The 24401-nt window shown below is 32.4% G+C and overlaps 2 protein-coding genes across 4 annotated transcripts in view; both read left to right on the forward strand.

The window, feature by feature from the left end:
• The window catches only part of LOC148600188 (actin-related protein 3), a 21874-nt gene extending 4257 nt beyond the window's left edge, over positions 1-17617 (forward strand). For both annotated transcript variants that reach the window (XM_088559357.1, XM_088559356.1), the window contains exons 4-11: positions 1383-1478; positions 4381-4488; positions 5246-5389; positions 6450-6623; positions 9096-9188; positions 10855-10980; positions 13015-13098; positions 14032-17617. In XM_088559357.1, coding sequence (XP_088415483.1) covers positions 1383-1478; positions 4381-4488; positions 5246-5389; positions 6450-6623; positions 9096-9188; positions 10855-10980; positions 13015-13098; positions 14032-14127 — 921 coding nt within the window. In that variant the 3' untranslated portion in view covers positions 14128-17617. The remainder of the gene's footprint in view (positions 1-1382; positions 1479-4380; positions 4489-5245; positions 5390-6449; positions 6624-9095; positions 9189-10854; positions 10981-13014; positions 13099-14031) is intronic.
• A 127-nt stretch (positions 17618-17744) lies between these two features.
• Positions 17745-23954, forward strand: LOC148600189 (uncharacterized). Of its 2 annotated transcripts, none has more exons than XM_088559355.1 (2): positions 17745-18442; positions 22082-23954. In XM_088559355.1, the coding sequence occupies exon 2, from the start codon at positions 22130-22132 to the stop codon at positions 23819-23821; it is 1692 nt and encodes a 563-aa protein (XP_088415481.1). In that variant the 5' UTR covers positions 17745-18442; positions 22082-22129; the 3' UTR covers positions 23822-23954. The 2 variants fall into 2 exon arrangements, with proteins under 2 accessions (XP_088415481.1, XP_088415480.1); XM_088559354.1 differs by lacking the exon at positions 17745-18442 and adding an exon at positions 18535-20529.
• Positions 23955-24401: the final 447 nt, after the last annotated feature.

Below are 24401 nucleotides of genomic sequence, written 5' to 3' on the forward strand. Positions count from 1 at the left end.
ACCTGTTTTACCACTGAAGTAGTCCTGTTGACCACCAAACGAATGAATTTAGTGTCAAACCCTGGGTATTGCAGTGATTCCACTAGATAAAATGGATAGAAGGGGACAATTTTGGATGAAGGGCACTTAAGTGTACTAAACCATAATGATAAGTATACCTCAGAGATTTAAGGCAAAATAATGATTCAATGCTATTATTATTTGATTTTTTGCTTGGTTCAAGTGCATTAAGGGTGTTCCATTAAAAGATACGAAGAACTCAAGGAAAGCATTTTTTTTCACCAGGGGAGCCACCCATAAAAGTTCTATTGATGTTTTGTATCAGTATTAAACTTCATATTTTATCAAAAGACCTGAACACCCACCCATATACAAAGTATTAAAGTGTATCCCCCTCATATGTTTAACTGAAATAGCCCTAAACATTTCAACATATGAAGAACTCCCAAGAGTTTTCATTTAGGAAAAAATGCTGTTGTTATTGGACTTTGTTTTACATATTCTTGGATGACAGAAGTTAACCAAGAAAAATGCTGCAACCCTCTCTTTTAGTATGCACAGACACTGCAGGTATGGAAATTAGCGGGGGTCCAGTAGCCCATGCCCCTAAATTTTGACCTAGGCTAATGAATTTTTTTAATCAGTAGCCCAGCTGCTATATTATAAATTGAAAATAGCTCTGGGTTAGCAGAATTATTAGTTTGGCTACTGGATTCTGCTTTTTTAAGGGCCACTATACAAGTATTTTCAATTTCTGTCCCTGCATTGTATTGTCAAAAACCATATTCCATAAACACAAACTGTTTGAAAGTTTTAGCTAAGTCCTATGACCTCTTAATTTTCCCACCCCAACTAGTAGTCAAAGTGAATGTGATTGTATTTATGCAGTATTCTAGGATTTAAAAAAAATAGGTTCACACGGAAAAAATCTAAATGAAGAATAACTTTCCCACAATTAAAGTCTGCTTTCTGAAGTAAAGAAAACAAGTCCTATTTGAAATCCAAGTATTTTCCTTCCCAAAGGGAAAAGGAAATATAGTAAAGGACTTTACCACAACAAAATTTCACTTGTCCTGTGAAATGGGACTGTATTATTGTTTAAGCTAAGTAGCAAATGAGGCAAAGCAATAACATTCTACCTTACTTGCTGGTTAAGTATATTCAAACCAGGAAGTAAAATTTAATTTTCGCTGTTAACAAAATTTATATAGTGTGAATTGAATATTGTTTTTTTTGGGTTTTTTTTTTACAAGATTGTGGTAAAGACATTTTAAATGTCTATTGCCATGCAATGATGGATAAATTCAATAATTGCATGGTGCGTAGAAGATTAAAGATATCTTAAGTAATTTGCTACTAACCCGGATTTTTTTCAATTGTAGACAGAGCCTCCATTGAATACACCTGAGAATAGAGAATACACAGCAGAAATTATGTTTGAATCTTTTAACGTACCTGGACTTTACATAGCTGTACAGGTAATTACAAGGTTATGGTGAAGACAAGAAATTCTATTCATACACAGATTTCTTGGTACAAAATATGAATATTAATAGGTTTATTGGAGTCTCTAGTTTTATCATAAGGAATTGATGTCAGATATCTCTTGCAAGTGGAAAAGTTTGAAGATAAATAATGTATTTAAAGCAGAGGACGCTTACCCTACCGGTGCACCTGGTCCATGCTCCCAGTTTTTAGTGAAGTCCAAGTTGCTCATTTGCTTTTTTTGCTTTATATGTTATGATTTTGGTTACTTTATGTTCTTTGTTGTATATGTCTGTTTTCAATGTCTGGTCCTTGTCCCTGGATTGCATTCTTTTGATTACCGCTATAACCCTGGTTCCCTTGATTACTCTTTCATTAATACTTTGGTAAGAGGCCTTTTCTTTAATGAACACTAATACACTACTGTCAATACAAATTTTAATTTCTCCACTCTCCACCGTGGAAATATTTTTAGTGGAGTCACAGTGTCTCCACTCTCCACAGTGGAATTAACATTTAAAAAATTGTCTGTAATTAACTTCTCCTGTCTTTATGCAAAGGTATATTTAATGGATCTAGCATTTTAATAACATTTCAGTATGGCACAGAAAAACTTTTGAAATTGAGCAAATTTAATTTTATCCTTGTTTTTGCTTTGGTGGAGTTAAAGTGAAGGGCATGAGTGACTCCTTTATGAAGAGTGGAGAAATTAAAATTTTGGTTGACAGTACTGTACTATTTACATGCGAATACATGTACATGTACACATATCGGAAAAAAGTCATCATTTTCTGAAACTGTGTCATTACAATTGCAAAGCATAGTTACTTATGAAATGTTAAAATCAATGTTCCATGGGTCACATCTCCATGAATTTTTTTTCAATTTCCGAAGAGAACAAAATTTCTTGACTAGTGTCTAAACATGAAAATTTTTGAACTCACAAATAAAGATTGAAACTGATTCATTGACAAATATAGCAACTACAATAATACAATTAATTTGTGTTCACGGTAGATAAGAAAAGGATTTATTTTGGCAACAGAAAGATGAAACTTCTGTTAATTTTTCTGAAATGACAGAATCCAAAATTATATCTTCAGTCAATACATTTATCAATATAATAAAGTCAGTATTCTAAGATTATTCTTCAAGCTTCTGGACAGAAAAATGATAGTTAATATTTTAAACTTATGTAAGATATTCATTGAACAATGAAATGTAATTTTTTAAACCACTATCCAGAGTTTGCAAAAATTGTCAGCCCCGACTGTCAAAACTTCATTATTATTTTGTTAGGACCAGCTATATTGGTGAATTTTGCAATAGACTCTAAAAAATTTTAGGTGGGATGGGCTGGATCTCATGAGGGACCACTTAGGGCATATTAGTTTTTGCGAACTCTGACTATCAAATAGAAAGCAGTAAAAGCAGTAGACCTTGGGTAAGGGAGGTAATTCAGCTTGAAAGGATTTTAGTCACTAGTGTTTGAATGACTCATAATATGTCAGCTTCAAATAGATATTGATGTTAAAGGGACATAACTCCAAGAAAGGGTTCAACTTCTAGAACAAAGATGCCAGCCCCAGTAACTTTGCTCTTTTAAAGTATTAATTAAAGATTTAAAATGGATAGGTTGAGAAATATATTTTTATAAGGTGGGAAAACGTTTGAAATTGAAATGATGCTTTCTACTGCAAACCTTTTGATAAAATATTCATATTGAAACATAAAAATAATCTCTGTCATGAGACAGTACGGCTAACCAATAACCTTGCCAGTTTTATAACTCTTAACCTTTAAGAGATAAGAAATATACTTTCTGTTTTAAAATTTCTTATAAGACTTCAAACTTTCTGTTTTCATTTTGTTGCTTTGTTCAGAATATACAGGTATGACTCTCTTCAGCATTGAACTATGTTTAGCATATAAGTTTGTCCCTACATGCAGAAGTATGAATATTTTTGTAACATTAATTTGCAAGCACGTAGACTCAAGCTGTGCCAGACCATGCTCTTTCATCAATATAAGTCATCATAATTCGATATTTGGTAACCTTATTGAATATTTTAGCCATAATGATTAGTTATTTATAAAATATATTACAATGCCTTACAATCATTAAAACATTAAAAAACTACACGATGAATTTTTCAAAAAAAAACTGTCTATTGATTTGCATACGCATAGTCCATATAATATAAGTTTTGTACAAAAATTGAATTATGGATTTTTGAACAATAAAGGTTTTTATATAAGCAAATAGCTGAATATTATTCCCCTTTTTTGTTATTTTGGTAAATTAAAAGCCTAGTATCTCATCTACGAAATGGATAGAAGAAATTCCATGTTAAATCTGATATATTAATCCCTTTGAAGTGAATTTGACCTACTATTAAGTTATTTATTGAAATATATTGTCAAAATGACCCTAAAATACCAGATATGGTTCAGTTTGGCCAAGGATTCAGATTTCTCAAAATAGCAATATTTTAGTCTTCATTGTTCAATATCTGCGCAGTGAATTTTCTTAAACATTGACAAATGATGCACCACAGTTAGTGTAATATCATGTACAAATAAAAAAAAAAAATTGAATTATGGGAAAATTTTGGGGGTACCCCAGGTCTACTACCTTAAATGTTGACTTGTTGCCAGGACAAGTATAACTTATATTTGGAGCAAGGGAAAGTTAAATTGTAGATCATGTGATTCAAATTGAGACACAATTCCTCACAGTTTTGTTTTGTAAACTATTTCATAGGAAAATAAAATTACTACAATATTGCCTGACAAAAACACAAACTGTATTTTATTGCCTGACAGGGTCAGTTTTTAGAAATACTATCATGAACAAAGTCCTGCAACTACTACGTCTCTTTCCTTGATTTTCAGGCTGTTTTAGCATTAGCTGCATCCTGGACATCACGACAAGTAGGGGAGAGAACCCTAACAGGAACTGTAATTGATTCTGGTGATGGTGTTACACACGTTATTCCTGTGGTGAGTATGAAATTAAGAAGATATTGTATCAAAAAGAACAATAGCAAGTTTATTTTATTTTTTTCAAGAATATCTAATTCTTGCTCTGTGTAATCTGCCATGGAATATTCAACCACATATGACCAAGGCACAGAGACTTTTCTAGTCATACTTTCCATCTGAATTAAATTTTTGCATAAAATGCTGTATTTCTTAAGAGAGTTGTGTATTTTATTTCATTTTTGTTCAGTTTCTTATTATTAAACTTGTGTAGGACAAATGCAATGATTAAATTCCTTTAAAATCAAAGGAAATATAGTTGAGGTTATGTTATTGCATGAAATAAATTGAAATATAGATAAAGTACAGCAATAGATGGGAGATAGCTGTGAAATCATAGCGCTTAATCTTTTTTTTTTTTGATTTTGCGATAATGTTAAGAAAATACAAATAAATAGTTAGAGCTACGTTTCGCAGCTAGATGGGAGATAACTAAGGTATTTTAAAGAGGAAGACTTAGGGTAAGGGACTTAACTCTTACAAATCATTGGAACATTTGTAGTCAACATTTTTTATCAATCTCATATAATCATCAAAGTAACATTCTACTGATTCATTCTGTTTCAAATGAAAGCTTGATAGGCTTTGGTGAAATTGAGTATGATACAAATATATCTCTGATTTCAAGAGTTATGCCCCTTATACCAGGTCTATCTCCTTATTGTAGGGGATGAATAGAAGTCTCTTTCAGTATAAATCATTTTGAATCTTATTTCAGGCTGAAGGTTATGTGATAGGGAGCTGTATCAAACACATTCCCATTGCTGGGAGAGATATTACATATTTCATACAGCAGTTGTTACGAGAGAGAGAAGTTGGCATTCCTCCAGAACAATCATTAGAAACTGCTAAAGCCATAAAAGTAGGTATAGAAAATGGATTGGGTGTAGGTTGTGATTTTTTTCCGCAAGAATCTTGGATCTTGATTTCTCTTTCATTTTCCATAGATTATTTAAAAAAATTCCCAGTTATGGGTCTTAACTATTGAAAACATCGTGTTACAGATGTATTGCATGCTTCAGGAACAATATTATTAATTTCCCATTTATAAATTTAAAACACTGAAATTGAAGAAACACTAGGTAATTTTTATCAGAAATACAAGTTTTATAAATAAAGTTTCTTTCATGAACATGATGCATCAAGTTCATGTGAAAATGCATTTGTATATCATTTTAAGGAGGTAGACCTAAGATAAGGGACATCACTCTTGAAATCAGTGATACACGTATGTTTGTATCATATCCAATTTCACCAAACTCTTTCAAACTTTCCTTTGAAACAGAATGAAATCAGTCCAAGTTTCTTTGATGCTTACATGAGATTGATGTAAAATGCTGAATATGAACGTTCCAATGATTTGTAGGAGTTGTGTCCCTTACCCTTGGTCTACGCCCTTAAATGATTCTTTGCCAAGATAACCACGTCCGTACACGAATCATAAACCACCTAATAGTGGAACTTGCAAACTTGCAATGATTTGAAGCAAAAAAGTCTTAGTGGTCGATCTGGTTTTGTTTGATATAAGATTTGTCTCCTATCACTTAACCCGGATCTGGAGCACCTGATGACACTAGTGCATTTGTTTATTTGTTTGTTCCTTAAAGTGAGTAATGAGGTGATTTTCAACCAACAAAAATTAGTTTCTTTTTTCTTTTTTTTTTTTATTCAAAGTTGCTTACATTAATGGTTTTAAATTTAAAAAAATTCCTGAAGAATCCAATTGATTCTATAATGAAATTTTTAAAGAATATTTAGTTTAATCAGATCTAATTTACTTCCACTTTAAGTGCAATATCCACATTTTACCATTATGTTTCTTTAATGCAGTTACTTCCAATGTTGCCTTTTCCCCCTTAGTTTGTTAGGCCTTGTAGAATTAGGTCTGTATTATATGTCTATTATCTTTGTAATCTTTTCAGGAAAGATATTCCTATGTATGTCCTGATATAGCAAAAGAATTTGCCAAATATGACACAGATCCAGCCAAATGGATGAAAAAGTTTGAAGGCATGAACAGTATAACCAAACAAAAGTTTAGTGTTGATGTAGGATATGAAAGATTCCTCGGGCCAGAAATCTTCTTCCATCCAGAGGTAGGCTTTAGTGAGGCTTTCAATACAACTTCTTTCTTTGAACATTTTATTTGTGGAGTATCAAATTTCAGCAATTAAGGTAGTAAATTGAAGGTTCTTTTAGCAAGCTTTAAAATAAGGTCATTTAACTGATAAAAGATATCCGATACCTTCATTTTGTACTATATTTTAAGTACTTTTCCGTCTAAGAATCAGGCAAAATGTGTATGAAGTGTGGCATATATCCATTATCCAATAATGTATTTATACCTCATAACCTCAAGAAATTACTGTCAAAGTGTTGTAAAGTTTGCCTTTTAAGATATTAATAGGTCAAGTTTAGTTGAAATGCACTATAGATGGAAAAAGGGCAGGAAAATTTTCCTGAACTTTTTCCTTATACAAGCAATAAAAAAAATATCTTTGTCACCAATGCTTCAGGATAAATAAATAGCTTTTCAGTTGTTTTCTAGATATATTGGAATATGTTTGAGGCAAAAAAGACCAAGTTGAGAAAAATGATGTGCCACTCATTGCCCGATTCTTACAGAGAATGGTACTTAAAAAGACACTTCTTATCTAATTTCATAAAAACAATGAAATTTACATGTATAATTCCATTTCCATTGTGTGTAACATCAAATGTCAAATGGAAAATCACCATGTTACAATGATGTTACAATATAATTCAAAATATAACGAAAAAAATTGAATGAGAGATAATTAGTATGTACAAAATGGATCAAGAGATGGTTAAATTCACTGGAAATTAGAGAAAATGCCGAACTTGTGCTTCTGTATATTGGCACAGGTACATATATGATATCATTTTATACATTCTGATTAAGGTTGAGTGCGTAACACCAGGGGTTTCATTAATTTTTCAGGCAGGAGGTACTTTACAGAAAGTAGGAGGTACCAAATAATTTTGGCAAGGGGTCTGGGAGCCACTTAAGGCCCCCAGTGGGTCCAGGGGAATGCCTTGGTGGGGGTCCAGAAGCTCCTGGATGTTAGGTCTTTTTGAGATTTAAATTTTGACTTGAAAATATGGGATTAAGTCTGCAATATTTGCTTCAGTTTTGTTTAAAATATATGAATTTGAAATTAAGATATACATTTGTATGATGAATCAGAACTTATTCAGTCTCAAAACACTGAAATCCAGGATCTCCCCATGATTCCCACCTGATTCATTTCTTGACTAATACTGATAAACTTTGTTGACTGTTTAATACTATACCATTTTGTATGACATTTTGATAAATGTCTTATTTTGTTCTTAGACTTAGGCTTTTATTTACTTGTTACAAAATTTGAACACTAACACTTGTAAATCAAAGCATAGGAACAAAACTAAACATACATTTAATGAAATTCCATAACGTGTGGTGGTTCCTAGTGCTGATTTATTTTCATAATAAAACTTTGTTATTGTTTATTGCCTAATATTACTGTGACATGAAGAGCAATTGCAAGTGTCTAAGTGTGAAATTTTGGTCTAAAAATCATAGTCTGGTAAGAAATTCTTTGCTTCTGAAAAAGAACAAGGCTGGCAGTTTTAGTCTGGTTGACTTTTAGATGGACAGAATTTTTTAACATTGCAATATATTTATTTTCATTATTATCTATAGCAGTGTTGAATCTTGGATCCAATATTTTTTTATATTCTTTTGAGCAAAGGCCAGACATGTTCTTTTCAAACTTAGGATTGCTAGAATATTTTTACCAAAACTCCCCCTCCCCGCCAAATCGAATGGTCGTCCCTTAAATCACATTCTGTAAAAGTTTGTTTCACGTGTTGACTCGTTGTCAACACTAAAAATTTCTACACTCGTCTGCACAAATCACAACAAATATCAGGAAAAATGACGGAGATGGGGCAATTCCAAATAGGAACAGCATTTTGTTTGACATTGTTAAGTCACCACATGTTTTCTATAAATGGACACTACGTTAAAACGTCGTAGGTTAAAGCGCTTTGGCGATTAGGTTCCGACGCGGACCTTGACGAAGACATCAATACAAACAATAATAAACACTAAAGATCTCAATTTTGGAGACATACCCATAGCCTGATAGATGAAATGATCTTGGATATCTATTTACTAGATTTTTTCTCATGATTTTTTTTTTTTTGCTTTTATTTTATTCTGCTGGTAAAAGTACCGGCCGCCAACTCTTAAAGCACTGTAAACTGATAATTTTCTTCTCTATTTATGATTTTTATTTTGATTTCAATGTTTAATTTCCTCTCAGCATGGTTTTATTCATATATAAAGCCTTTGTAGAATGTTTTTGAAATATGTCATAAATTTTTAGAATGGTGATATTCGAAAAAATTATTTTGCCAAGTCTGAAATAACTAATATTGATACATAGCCAGCATCAGCCATTGTCTTTACCTCTAAATATGATTTTACATATCGCATTTGTCTCCAATACATGTTTTGTTTTTTTGTTGTTGTTTTATTCAGTATTTTACTTTTTTTGTAGTTTTCAAATCCAGACTTTATAACTCCAATATCAGAAGTAGTTGATACAGTTATACAGAACTGTCCTATAGATGTCAGAAGAGGCCTTTATAAGGTGTGTAGTACATTTAGGACTTAATTATGCCCCAGCAATTAAAAGTTGGGGTTGGGCTTTAGGACTATTGTAATTCCATATAGTTACATGTATGTGTTTTATTTTGCCCCCCACCCAATTAAAAGTTGGTGTGGGCGGCATATTGTTTTACCCTCATCCTTCTATCCTGCACTATAACTCAAAAGTGTTTGCAAAAATTAAGTTTTAACTTTTAGACAGTTAATATAAGCTCCTTTTCAATTTTTATGAATTTGTAAGTTTTTGAGTGAATGGACTTGTTTTTACAAATGTGGGGTGATTTTTTTTGTTTTTAGAGGATTTTTTCAAATGTGAGGTGATTTTCAGTTTTCTATATATATATCAAAAACCATTGCAGTAATGTCAGTGAAATTTTGGTGAAATGTTCTACTTTCCTTTCTGTTTTTGTCAACTTCTGATGACAGGATTTAGAAATATTGGACTTATTTATAAAAATGGGGTTGGACTTGGCAGTTTTCCGACTATAACTCTAAAAAAATCATTAAACTTTGGACAATAGTTAATTTCTTTTGATGCTAACTCAATTTTCACTCGTTATAATATTTCTGATTTTCCATTTTCAAGTTATGAAACTTTTTTCATAGAAAAGGGGAGATTTTCCTTATTTGCACGATAACTTGAAAATTCTTTCAGCAATTTCCATGAAACTTTGTAGAAATGTTTATTTCTATAAATGTAAGGTGTGTTTGGATTTCAATATATTTTGATTATGCATTTTATAGTTATGGGACTTCATTCATTCAAAAAATTGGCAATTTCCCGTTTTTGTACCTTAAAACACTTCCACAGAAGGTTATGACACCGTGAAGTATTGTTTTCCCTTGAGTTAGGCTTCTAATTTTTAATCATCTTACTCATCAGAAACAAATTTTTGGATCTATAGAAATCCCATTGTCTGTCTGTCTGCCAATTTAATCATTTATAATATAAAGAGAAAAGATATGATGAGTATGTCAAAAAGGCAACACCCCCCCTCCCCATCAGGATGAAAATTGTCAGCTCAAGACTACCCATTGATCTTCAATGAACAACAAGGAAAGTACATGAATTTAAGTTATTTGACTATTTCCATTCTATTAAAACCATATTCTGTGTCAAATATTTAATTATATTCAAATTCAGGGCTGTATAAAGCTTGAATTATGTAGCCATATTTGTTCCATCTGCTCAGGATTCGACCTCTGCATGTGTATTTAGCAGCACTCTGCAAAGAATTTTATCAACTGTACAAAATCCTTTGATAAATTATTGCCTTTGAAGACTATGCATATTCATGTACAGTAAAGACCTTGTGTATTTGTTAATGTAGTATGGCGTGACGGTATAGAAAATTACATAAAATACAAGTATACCTATAAGGTCTGGAATACTAAAGATAACTCATCAACTACATGGGCAGAAATAGAAAGACCCTTTCAAGTCTTAAGCTTTGCTGATGTGTTACAATGTACATGTATTTACTTCAGGGATAAAATTACTGTATGGCTTCTTAGATCTGGGCTACCACACTTTTGGGTAAAATTTAGTTGAACATATCGAAAATATTAAACAAAAATGTTGTCTACCAGCTTGTATTTTTACCCCTGTACTTCTCAGATTTTTAAATGTATTTTTAATTTTCATTCAGAATGTTGTTTTATCTGGTGGATCAACCATGTTCAAAGATTTCGGTAGAAAGTTACAGAGAGATGTGAAGCGACAAGTCGACGCAAGATTAAAAATTAGTGAAGAATTAAGTCAAGGCAGAATCAAGGTTTGTTTAAAAAATTTTCGTGCAACTTTTGAGGAGTGGAGTGTTATCCATCTCAATAGAGGCATTTTAGCACATTAAAACACAAATTTGAAGGTACATCATACAAGCATTAACACCTAATTAGGGAAAATTGCCTATTCCCAACCTAAATGGTCTGAGGCAACAAAAATCGGTTGAAGACGTTATGTAACATACTGAATTTCAAAACACTTGGATATGAACAGAGTCAGTCACTTTGCATGGTTACATCAGTTATGGTCGTACTTTTGGAGCAGCCTACCATGTCATAATTTACTTTGACCAGTAAATATTAACAATTGATGAGCCCTGTGTTGGTTAAGAATAAGCAGAACTCAGTTTGTCTAAATGTTGACCAGTGATGAAATGCTCAGCTACCAGAACTTATAAAGTGCCAATTTCAAACTGAGTGTTGTCAGGCTATATTCGATTTAAAGGGAAAACCTGATTATGGACCATTGTGGGCCAGCATATTTGAAAAGTGCCATGTTTTGTGCATCATTCTTGTTTTAACCTCAACATCCCATTTAAATAATGTATATGCACGAAATATTTACATTCTGGTTTCAACCTGAACATCCTTATAATGTATGAAATATTTACAATGTTGAACAATTAAAAATCAATCAATCTATTGTGAAGATATAATTAAATTTGCTGCAAAAAAAAGTACAAGTCTTACAAATAAAGATTGAAACAGTTCTCTTAAATTTAGAACATAGGGATGAGGATAAATAAATAGATTAAGAGAATTTAAGATCAAATATTAAAGTAATAATAGGATAATTAATTGGAAAGAGTGATCCCAAAACACAATCACGAGGTCATGAGTACCAAAGAATGCCTTTATTCAACGAGTATGTGTGGACCAGGCACAAGTTCAATCTTAATGCATTCATGGCACAAATGATCATTTTTTGGTTATCATATTTTGGTGTGTATTATGCTCACATTTTTACATAGAAATCATTTTCAGAACATGGGGGTGCAGATTATACATCAGTACATAAGAATTGGCCACGAAATTTAAGATTTCAGTACATTAAAAAAACATTGCGTAATGTAAACAAACAAACCAGAAGTGAAATGTTACTGAAAGAAATTTTATCTAATCATCAAATACATCTTTTAAGTATTAAATTTTTAGTGATATTTCCTTCAAGTCATGTTCAAATGACTTAATAACATGTTTTAAACAAAGATTGTACAATATTTCCTTTTGATAAAACATGGTTGGAGATCAAAATGAAACAACTAAAAACCAAAAAGTAACTAATTCCTTTTTTGTCAAACCCTCCTTATCATATGCTTTTACAGCTGAAAATCATTATTCTGATACTTATTTTGATTGTTTCTTACAGTTTTCTTTGTTAAAAGTATGTTTTTAAATTAAAAATTGTGAAATTTGAGTTACAACCAAAACCGGAAATGCCTGATTTTCCCGACTTTTGATTTTGTTTTATAAGCCATTTCATACATCTTGTGTCAATTTTATCATGCTTCAAAATAAAAATTATCCAATTTACATGATGTTTTAGTCTGCATAAAAGTTTCTTTCCTTCACATAGGAAATACAGCATCAAGGTTAATAAATTGACTGATCAATTCACAAAAAAATTTACAAAATACTGATTTTTTTGTGTCTTACAAAATTTTACTGCAGCCTAAGTCTAAAAAGGTTTTTTTCACACGTTTAGACCTTCAAAATTGCACTGTGCACAATACATAAATGTGCACTATACACACCAAAATACGTTATTCACGATAACTAAATGATTATCCTATTTATTATATAGATTTCCTCCATTATTTCGTTGCTATTTTCAACACAAATTTTGCATTTATGTGAACAGTGGATTAATATTTGTGTTGCGACGTTTTGCTGAGAGAAGGTCTTGTAGTGAAATTACTGAATTTCACAGTGTGAACAATTCAGTACATCACTACTATCAGTAAAATAAATTCTCTTAATGTAGAAAAAGTTTGATATTAATGTTGGATAATTTTATATTTTAGCCAAAGCCAATAGATGTTCAAGTTATCACACATCACATGCAGAGGTATGCCGTATGGTTTGGTGGTAGTATGCTGGCATCTACAGTAAGTTATAACCATACATTCTGAGTCTTCCCTAGGCTACAGAAAAAAAATAATCAAAAAAGGGTGTGACTGACTGAGATAGGTTTTTATCAATCAAGTACTAATTTTCTGTATTTAAACAGTTATTTTGTTCAGTACAATGTAGTATCACAAATTTATATCTCCCATTATAACAGTTTTATCAATGAATCTCAAAAATTAGTAACACATATAGAGGTATAAAATTGGTATGAATAAACTTGACTTTTTTATTCAATGAAAAAGATGAATTGAGTTCTTCCCCCTGCAGTCAACTTACTTTGTACATAATTGGAGTCTTCTTCAAACATGATGCTTTTCTGCCTCACCAATCAAATTTGTATTACTAATAGATTTATTTAAAAATTCATTGACTGTAAAGTGGGTCAAATCATTATGAAAATTTGGGTCTCATCTTCAACGGAAATCACAGAAAAAAAATTGGACAGCTTACACCGAAACAACCATGATTAACTCACAGTAAATTAGCTTGATAAATGTGATAAGGTAGTGCTGAGAGAATATTTGTTCGAAACATATTTTAGTGTCCCTTTGTCACATTTCTGAATATAGCTGAAATATTGCTGCTCGGACGTTAAACCCCAACAAACAAACAAACACATTTCTTGTTGAAGTTTTCCTAGGCCAAAATATTTTTATGTGTTTTTCCTATTACATTTTTGAAAGAAAAAGTGTTTGCATGTGAGACTTTTTTTTTTTATTCTAATATTTTTTTATTTGTTTAAGTCTGCAAGAACCATTCTAACTTGGAAATAGTGCTTTTTGAAAAATGATAAAAAAAGCTTATAGGTACACTATTTTTGCCTTAAAAAATAGGGTGGGCAGGGTATTAGGAAACACTTCTTTTTTTACTTGGCCTTCTACTTTACTTAATACCTTTTTTTAAAATTTCAGCCGGAATTTTATAAAGTGTGCCATACCAAGGCAGATTATGACGAGTATGGACCAAGTATTTGTAGACATAACCCTGTGTTTGGTACCATGCAATAATAATATCACTGCTAGGACTTATATTAAAATTGGACAGATCAAAGGCGCAGATATTCTGGCCGACCAAAACCTTCGATATTGTTATTGATGGATATACCACTTGTTTTCTGTTGGACCGATCAAAAGCTTGCACATTGTTAAATGTAGTCGAGGAATTACTGGCCACAAAACTCGGATGAGAATTTTAACTGATATTTTGAAATGCAGTTGAATCTATAATTATTGTTGAAGAAAAAACTCTTGGCTTAGTATCTTTTATAGGGAGAGGAGACTTAATTTCATATGGTTTATTTTCTCTCAATATTCATAAAGTTAAATTGTTTATTTCACTTTGAATTGAAATCCTTTATCAATTTTCAACAAATTTTTTTCACAGATACAGTATGACTTGAATATATCAATCACCTTTGTAAACCGGACACTTTTTTCAAGTTCCTTTTCATTGATTTTTAACTATTTTGAAGCTTGCTTAACAAAACACCTTCAAATATCAAATTCTTATGTCCAAAAGGGGTTTTAGGTTTGGCAAAATTTACTGTATTGAATCCCACTTTTTATACAGTATTGACAAAGTAAAATGTACTCACTGATCCCAATTTATTTTTTATTCAATTGTGTGTTATAGATGATTACTTGGAGTTTTACATTGTAAGGAAGAGCTGTTCTCTATTATTAGCAGATAAAGTATTTATATTGAATATCACAGTAGGTTTTGTTAGGTTAATTTTAGTCATACTCTCAGCAGCTCCTTTTCTATATCATTGATTACCATTTCATTATGATTTTATTAAAGGACATTGTATGTGTATGCACCAAATGAGCCCTATCATTTACCATTTATTTTATATGAACTGGGTAATTCAAAAAATGACATGTCTATATACCTGAGTGAAAGTTATGAGAACTTATTAAGTAAAGGTAATTTCCATAGCCAGATGTTCCTTTTAGTTATTATGAGATGAAATATTTCATCATTTATTCATTTTTTTTTCATATAGTACATGAACACATTATGAAATGGCTTGAGTTTTTGATTGTTAAATTTGATTGAACCATTGAAATAGGAGGAGGTGCATGTAGATAAAAGTTGGTGCATTGTATTATGTCTTTATTGTGCATATTGTAATTCAGATTTTGTAGACTGTACTTAAATAGTTGGACAGGCTGAAGGCTGATATTCCCTCCAGTTTAAGCATGCTTTATATAATGTAGCTTAAAAACTGCCAAAATGTTTTGGTAGAAAATTCCTTCTTATGGGGGTCAAAGAAGTAGTTTTATCAACCTCAGTCCTCATTGATAATAGGTGTTTTATATTGTTTATTTATTGCCGAGAATGCCATGTTGAAAATGGATTGCTGTCTCTACCTGATCTTAAAGACAAAACAAAAGAGATAATTTGCAGACATTTTTTTTTTTTTTTGCTTTTTTTCAAATTTGGATTTTACCATTTTGTTTCTTTCTTACTGTATGTTAACTTCTGATTTCACCAATTTAAGCTTTTTGTCCCCAGTTGCAACATGGAGCAGGGACATAGAAATGCTGGTGTGTGTCCAAAGCTTGTGGACGCAACTCCTCAGAAATGGCTGAACGGAATTTGACCAAATTCTGTAGGATTGTTTGTCACCATATGTAGTTCACCATACTTAACTGCTATTTTGATTCGACAATTTTTATGTGAGTTATGGGACTTTGTTCATTTTTCACATAATTCGCAATAGGAACACATTGTGGATGCAACTCCTCAGAAACCTCTGAACGGAATTTAACCAAATTTTGTAAGATTGTTTGTCACTATATGTAGTTCATTATACATAACTGCCATTTTGATTCATCAATTTTTATGGGAGTTATGGGACTTCGTTCATTTTTCACCTTCTTTTTTTGCGGATTTTTTTTTTTGTTGTATGAAGAATTCTTAACCTAACTTAATTTGATTCATTATGATACATTGACCTTGAATCGCCACATGGACTTATGAAAGCTCATAAGTTTTGAATCTGCTATTTATACAAGTGTCAAACATTTGTAATTCAACTCTTTCTACAGTGGCAGGGGACATATGCCTACGCGTAGCATTCTTGTTTTATTGGCTTCATAGTATTATGTCTGAATTTAAAATTTAAAAGATTTAACAAATTTGAAATCTCTTTTGTGGTGGCTTCAGTAGATAAAGTAATTTTTTTGGCTTCATTCAGATACATGCTATTTATTTCATTATACACATAGTTACATTATTACAAATATAAAGGGGAAAAATTAAAAACAAAGCCTATTTGATTGGGTGCATATTTCAATTGAAAACACTTTGTTATCCATTGCTTGTCAATTGTATGTTTGCATTAGTTTGTATATGTATGTGTATGTGTGTGTGTGTGTGTGTGCGTGCGCACATGTGAAGATCAAATCAGCTATGCTTCTCGCCATTCAAGGTTTTAAACTTTTTCCTTAATACATGTATTTATGTTGATATTGAAACTTTTCTTTCAAAATGTGGTGACTTTTCAGAAAGAGTTTTTGATTTGTTGCAGTGGTTTTGTAAGACTGTATTTTTGTATGATTTGATGTTATTACAACTGTACATGTATACTGGGGTAAGATGAGGACTTGTTAGAATATACTGTTTTGATAATTGGTCGTTAAGCTTCCATGATATTAAATATTTATTGATATATTTGATGGAACCATAAAATGATTGAATTGAAATGATTAGAATTGATTAATAGTTATTACCAGGAAAAGTATATATTTCTTAAGTATTTATTTCTCTATTCTATCTTTCTCATAATACTGGTTCTCGGTCAGCTTCCTTGCCATGGAACCAGATAACTTATGTGTACTGATTTTGTTGAAGTTCAAAGGGTTTTTGTATTTATGAGGTACTTAAGATAATATTTGTTTCATTTTAAATCTTGCAGAGAAATCATGTCTGTCTAAAGCTCAAACTTGTTGATGATACTGCATGTTTACAGATTTAGTAGAAAAGTTCAGATTACCCCTATTTTGTAACCTACTGAGTGCCAAAATATTAAGTGGCTAAATCTTCCAAGTAAAACTTTGAATCAGACATAGTCAACAGTGGCAGATCCAGTGGAAAGTTCCAGTTATCAGGACACCCCCTCTTTTTAGAAAATTAAAAAATTTTGGCAGTAATTGGCAAATACATGTAATATCTTTAAACCACATTTTTCTTAAGTTCTGGATCTGCCACTTCTCAATCAAAATTAATTCATCAAAGTTTCGTAGTTATACAAATTGGAAACAAACTTCATAGAATCAGTCTAATACAATGTCCAAGGTACGTTGGTGATTTACAGTTCAAATGAATGCTTTTTTCATTCCAATGGTGCTTTCTGCATTTCAATGACAGGTATTTAGATGAACCAGAGTATTAGAGAGAGGTCGGATTATGCAATTTTATATTCAAATTCAATTGTAAATCATGAAAATAATGTAATTATAATACACTTTTTAATTAAAACTATAAAATATGTATTGTTTTGGTATTATTATCAGGCGTGGATCCAAGGACTGGCGTACCGGGTGTAGGCCCCCTCCCCCTAAATTGATAAAAAAAAAAATTTTTTCACCACAAATTTGACCCCATAACATTTTTTGCCGTGCTTTGCACAGCATTTAATTCTATTAACGCTCCCCCCTGAACCTCAAATCCTGGATCCGCCCCTGATTATGGAATGGTGCGAGTGAGATATATATGAACTGGTACAGCTGTTTAGTTTCTCCGCTTTGATGGCAATTATCTTGTGATGGGATATATTCCAGGTAATACTTGTGTATGCCCCATAAATTATAATTGATAAATTTGTATCAGTAGGATGTTTGTAGACAACACGTGTATGCTCTTCAATCTTGGAAAGCAGTATTAATGTACATGTATGAAATTAGGTCGGTGGTTGAAAGTTGATCATTAGGTTGTTTTAGGTTATTTGTGTTTAGATCAAGACTTCTTCATTGTTTAGGTATCGATAATCCATGCACCTGAAATTGTAAAAATCATTTGATTACATCTAGCCAGTCATTTAAGAAGAGAAGGAGAACTGAATATTCAATGAAGGAAAAGTATGTTTTGCCAAAAACAATAAATTTGATTTTTTGCTCGTATATTAAAATTGATTTTTGGATTAGCATACATGTATAAGATAAGCAGATGGTCTTAAGTTGATAAACTATTGTAGAATATTAATAATTAATCCATGTAGTATATACCATGTATACAATCAATATGTGTTGTTCACCTACTTAGGTTGATAAGTTATTGTGGGATTTATTATATGGAAGATATATGGGCACACATTTCGTAAGTTAATGTAATTTAAATAATTTTATTTGGTGTTGATAAAATCCATAGATTTTTACGTTTGTGGTAATGGCGGTGCAGCAATTTTCTGTTGTCTGAACTTATATTTCGCAGTTCATTGGCACGTTTCCGAACTGTGCCGTTTATCATTTTTCTTCCAAATTTTGACATCAAGTAGGGTTAAGATCAGATGTTCATATGTCCGAATTTGTCGCTGAAACTTCATTACTACTGTTGATGCAAATCTCTTAAAAACATACGAGAAAATAGTCACATAACTGATGAAAGAGTAATCTAGGGAACCAAGGTTATAGCGGTAATCCAGGGACAAAGACCAGACATGGAAAACAGACATACACAACAAAGAACATAAAGTAAAATCATACATACAAAATAACAAAAGCAAATGAGCAACTCGGACTCCACTAAAAACTGGGAGCATTTAATGCTAAAATATTAAAACACTTAGGATTTCTCTATTTTTTTCTGAACTATTTGGACTATATTGTTTTCTTTCCTAATATATGAGACAGCGTTTGTTCGAGAGATTTTTATACAACCTCAAAAAAAAAAAGAATTGCCGTCACGTAATGGTATGGCGCCGACGTCGTCGGTAAACACTTGGTTTTCGTGTGATCACTTTATTGTTTGTAGGTTGATTTTATAACAAGGTTCAAAACCACAAAAAAAATGTTGGTATCGATTTTGGGGTTTATTTAGAATTATGGACCAAAAACAATATCGTCTGGATATAGCTGAAATATTGCTGCTCGGACGTTAAACCCCAACAAACAAACAAACAAACAAACCAAAAACAATAATTTAACTATATTTATAGCTCCAGTAAAAGTATAGGAATGTTTATTCACAATACTCTTTTCCACAATGGACAGACTGGTATTGATATGGGGGGTTAACACTTGGAACATTTTTGGAAGCGGATTCAGAAATTTGCAATTTCATGATATCCAGACAATAACTTGACTATTATTGAAAGGATAGCTTTTAAATTGTACAAGGTTTCGTACCATCAAATGAAGGCTGGGATTAATATTGGGGTTAAGACGAATATTTGGGGAATAGGGAGCCAAAAAGGGCCTGAAACAAGTGTTTTCCTTATGTCCGGACATTGACTTCTCATAAATTTTACTACTAAGTGCCATACGATTAAAGGTAGTCTGGAATTGATTTTTTGAGCCAAGTAAGAATAAGGAGTCAGAAACAAGATTTTTTTAATTCCTGAATAATAATTTGAGAAATGGGAATAATCGCTTTAAAATTGTACCGCAATTGCCAAACCCGTAAAGGGAGGTTTGGATTGATTTTGGAGTTTTCAACTTCAACCATTTCAGAACTAAAGGCAAAAAAGTGACCGCTTCAGTTCTGGTCAATTTCTTATCTTGTGTCAAATATATCTGATCAAAATTCCAGCTATATCAAGTTGGAATGGTGTGTCCATGCTCACTCAACTGTTAAGGGTTCGACCAGTGCGGTCGTATTAAGCTGCGCCCTGCGAAGCATTTTATTTAGGCGTGTCGCACTTCCTTTTATTTACATGATTCTTGTATAAACATGTACTGATATAAAAATAGTTCAACTTTTCTTGCGTGATTTGCACCTAAAAATGAATAATTTGAAAGCAGAAATATTGTGTTTATGAGCGCGAGCGCTGCATGGTCCGTCGGCAATTAAGGCAAACTTTGTCCACTGTCTTTTCTCGGTCGCATGGCGATGCCTTAAAATTGAAGTTACAATATTAGGATTAGGGATTAATCCGTAAGCCGTATTTACTTAAATAAGCTTCCGGAATCGACCGAAATTTAACCGAGAATGTTACCTTTTGAGCTCAATGTACATGCAGCTAAAGTACACCTTAAGTCTTTCCAACAGTTATACATAGATCTTATTGTGTTATTTAAATTTAAGTTTTAAACTGACCTTAATATTTAAGAACACACTCATATACAAAATAAAACGTGTTTTTGTTCTACCTGTAGGTATATAGTACGAGAAAACAAAAACAACAAATATTATTCCCCCTTATTATATCGGATACTCTGGACACAATGCGTGAATGAAACGAAATGGTAAGATTCTTTTAGAAAATCTTTGATCGTGAATTCAGAATGAGAGCTGAGGCTTGAATTTTTCATGAAATCTGGTTGTGTTTTAAACTAAACGGATGCTATGCTCACTACTACATGTAACTACATGTAACTGCCTGTTGTGCGTGCATATATAGGTTGTCAGTAGAATTAAGTTCTCCATAATAAAAACCAGATGTGTATTTAATTACTTAAACAAATATTGAAATTTCCTTTTTGTTCGCAGATTTCTTACATTTACGTACAGTAATTTGAACGCGTGACGTATAGATCATATATTAACTATCTGCCATCTGGGAATCATGCAAAGCTTTAGTAATTAAATGATTAATTTGAAAAAAAAAATATGCGAAAATTATAGTAAAATATGCTGAAAAAAAGTAAGTCATCACCTCTAAATATATGCCATTGACTTAAGACGAAAACTTCGAATCACTCTGAAGAAATGAAAGTATGTGGTTTTTCACTCCCTGCAGGATTTTTAGGTGGAAAGGTGCTTAATTTGTCCTACGACAAACTTTTTCTATTTATGCTCTTACGCAACCATAATGAAATTGAATTTATTTACATGTATATGAAATGTTAATAAAGCACGTTTCATTGTGTATCAAGTATTTGTCAGATGAATTAATCAAAGGTTTCAAAAATACGACACATAACTGTATTATTATTACAACAAAATTATTCATGTAATTACAAAAAAAAAAAAAATTTAAAATCCCAAAAATAAATTCAACTTCAGATTTTGAGTCCGCAGTGTCTGACTATGATTTATGCAATAAAGCGGATATTATTATATTATCTATAATATATAATAGTACGTGCAATCTGAGAGGGATCCAGGGAAATATGAAGGTCGGAATCCCCTTTTGTTTTGAAATTTTGTAGAATTTTGGCAAAATTTGACAAAATTAAGCAAATCATATCCTTGAACCTCACCCTTGATATATTTCTAGACCGGAACTCCTTTTTGTAAAGTCCTGGGTCCTTTCTTGTTCAATTCTCTACCGGAAGTCCTTTTTGTAAAGTCCTGGGTCCTTTCTTCTTCAATTCTCTACCGGAAGTCCTTTTTGTAAAGTCTTGGGTCCTTTCTTGTTCAATTCTCTACCGGAACTCCTTTTTGTAAAGTCCTGGGTCCTTTCTTCTTCAATTCTAGACCGGAACTCCTTTTTGTAAAGTCCTGGGTCCTTTCTTCTTCAATTCTCTACCGGAACTCCTTTTTGTAAAGTCCTGGGTCCTTTCTTCTTCAATTCTCTACCGGAAGTCCTTTTTGTAAAGTCCTGGGTCATTTCTCTATTACAGCAAAGTTAATAAAAAATGAAAGAAGACAAAAAAAATGTTCTTTATGATATTTCACGTACTTCATTGCATTGTAGCACTATATCATATGAAAAGAACTCGTCATTTCTCGTAAAATCATTATCAAAGAAGGCAAAAAAACATCGATCGCAAGCCTAATATATATACTTACAACAATGTTGACCCTGTTGATTGGTGAAACAAAAACAGTAAAAATAATTTAAATTCGTTTCAGGTTTTATGACAGATTATATATGGCACGAGTTATACATGGTTAAACGACATGAGGAACGGAACGCGTCGGCTGTCGATTATCGTGGTATTTTTTCTCCTGATAGGCTATCATTTCATTTTTCACGAAAACCAACAGATCTGTCAAAGCTCGAAAGAAAACTCTGACAAAATTAGCCGAACTACCGCCAGGAATGATCTGCTAGAGACTTTCATTAGAAAACGCAAGGAACCAACAAAATCAGCGACCATTTTAAAGCACGATTTATTCAGTGGTTATGAAAAACTAAGCTTTAAAGAGTTGGAGAATAACTATATTCCAAATCATGTTTACTATATGTGGTGTTATAACCGCACAATAGAATTCCGACAATATCTTTCTATTCTTGCCACATGGAAACTCTTCCGACCAGACGATATAACACTATTTACCAAATATAATATCAAGGATACGAACGAGCACTACAATACGTGGCTGACAGAGCTACTACAGACCATTCCAAGCTTTAGAGTGGAGACACTTCCGCCCTCTGATGAGAATGATGATAAGGGATGTGGCATATTGGTTGCTATGGACATTCTCCATAGTGACGGTGGGATATACTTTGCAGATGATTTATTCCCGCTAAAATCTCTGCGTTTTATTCGTAAGAATGGATTTAGCGTTGCTGTCTTGAAAAACACATCAGACGTCAGCTTTTTGGCATCAACACGTCGCAATGAACGCCTGAAATCGTTCAAAAAATTGTATAAATTCTCACAGATCAACCCAACTTCAGTGTCTGGTCTTCACTTCTGTGATAAACTAAATAATATCAATGCAACATCATTTTACAGTGCACTTTGTATACATGTCAATAAAGTACAACCAGTGCAGATAATGCATCCAAACACAACATTTGGCAGGCTTGCCAGAACTGTTCTCTACGGCCGTTCAGACCCAATTCAAGCACACCCTTTATTACCTGGAGAGATTCCAAAAATATTTCACCTTGTTTGGTACGGGAGAAAGCTTATGGATTTGATGATGTACCTTAGTTTAAGGAGTATTCTTGGAGTTGTGAAACCAGATAAGGTTTATATCCATGGCGATGGACAACTGTATGGAAGCTATTTAAATGAACTGAAGAAAGATCCACGTGTGATATTTGTATACCGAGAATTGCCCACTCACATATATGGACACCAGCTTTTATACACTCAACATCGAAGCGATATAATTCGAGCAGACGTTTTACTTAAATATGGCGGGGTTTATAGTGACTGGGATGTTCTATGGCTTAACCCAATTGATGATTTGATTTCAAAAGGATTTGATTCCATTTTGAATCTAGATCATATGCCTCGGCCTGGTTTTCCCGATTCTATCAATTTAGGAGTTTTGATGTCAAAACCAGGAGCTCATTTCATAAAATACTGGCAAGATTCATTATTGAACTATAAATCTCGCGATTTCTTCTACAACGCTATAGAACTCCCGTACAAAATGTACGAGAGACACCCAGAGACCGTCCATATAGAACCCCGGCTACAAGTAATGTGTTACTATCTCAAGTGTCATCCGATATTTCATCCCCGGTTCCGGAATTTTAACGAAGCCCAGCCATTTAATTGGACTACCGATGTTTACTCTATCCACTTTACGTTTCCGGACCCGCCAGAGTACGCCAACATGACGGCATTACTGGCGGGTTCGGGGATGTTTGCTGATATAGCCAAATTTATACTAAATAAACCTTTATAGTATTCACTTTTTATAATAGTTTTTTTGTGTGTGTCCGAAGTTCATTGTTTATGGCTCATACATGGTTTTCTTATGCATATACGAAACAACTATATTTGGTATTTCTTAAAGGATTAAATTATTATTTATTATAGCTATAGTCGTTTATTATCTTTATCTGGTAAAACAATACTAGTAGTTCATTTTACAATATGTACTTTTTGTTTGGCGGTTTGATATTACTCATGCATATAATGGTTCTGAGCTCGATGAAGATTCGACATTTGTCAATGGAACTGTTTTGTTTATGCTTAGTCGTGTTCACACGATTTCACCTGCCCTTGTTTCCTTTTTAGTACATACCAGTTCATATACATTTCAGACACTGCCAATAGAGTATGTAAGTCTCGTCATGTGATCCCGTGGTTTCACGAGAATGGGTCCTAGTTTACCATGCAAAAGCATGGGGATTGTCATCTAGAGAGCGTTGAGTTCAGTGTTAAGGGCAAAAATCTTTCTGTGTGAAAATACTGATAAAAATGACAAATAACTATTTCTGCATGATAAATGTAGTAAGAAAAAACATAACCTGGAAGATTTT

Source organism: Perna viridis, chromosome 13 (genome assembly GCF_037379345.1).
Source record: "Perna viridis isolate PV_CMFRI_1.1 ecotype Kerala chromosome 13, ASM3737934v1, whole genome shotgun sequence".
Classification (NCBI taxonomy): Eukaryota; Metazoa; Mollusca; class Bivalvia; order Mytilida; family Mytilidae; genus Perna; species Perna viridis.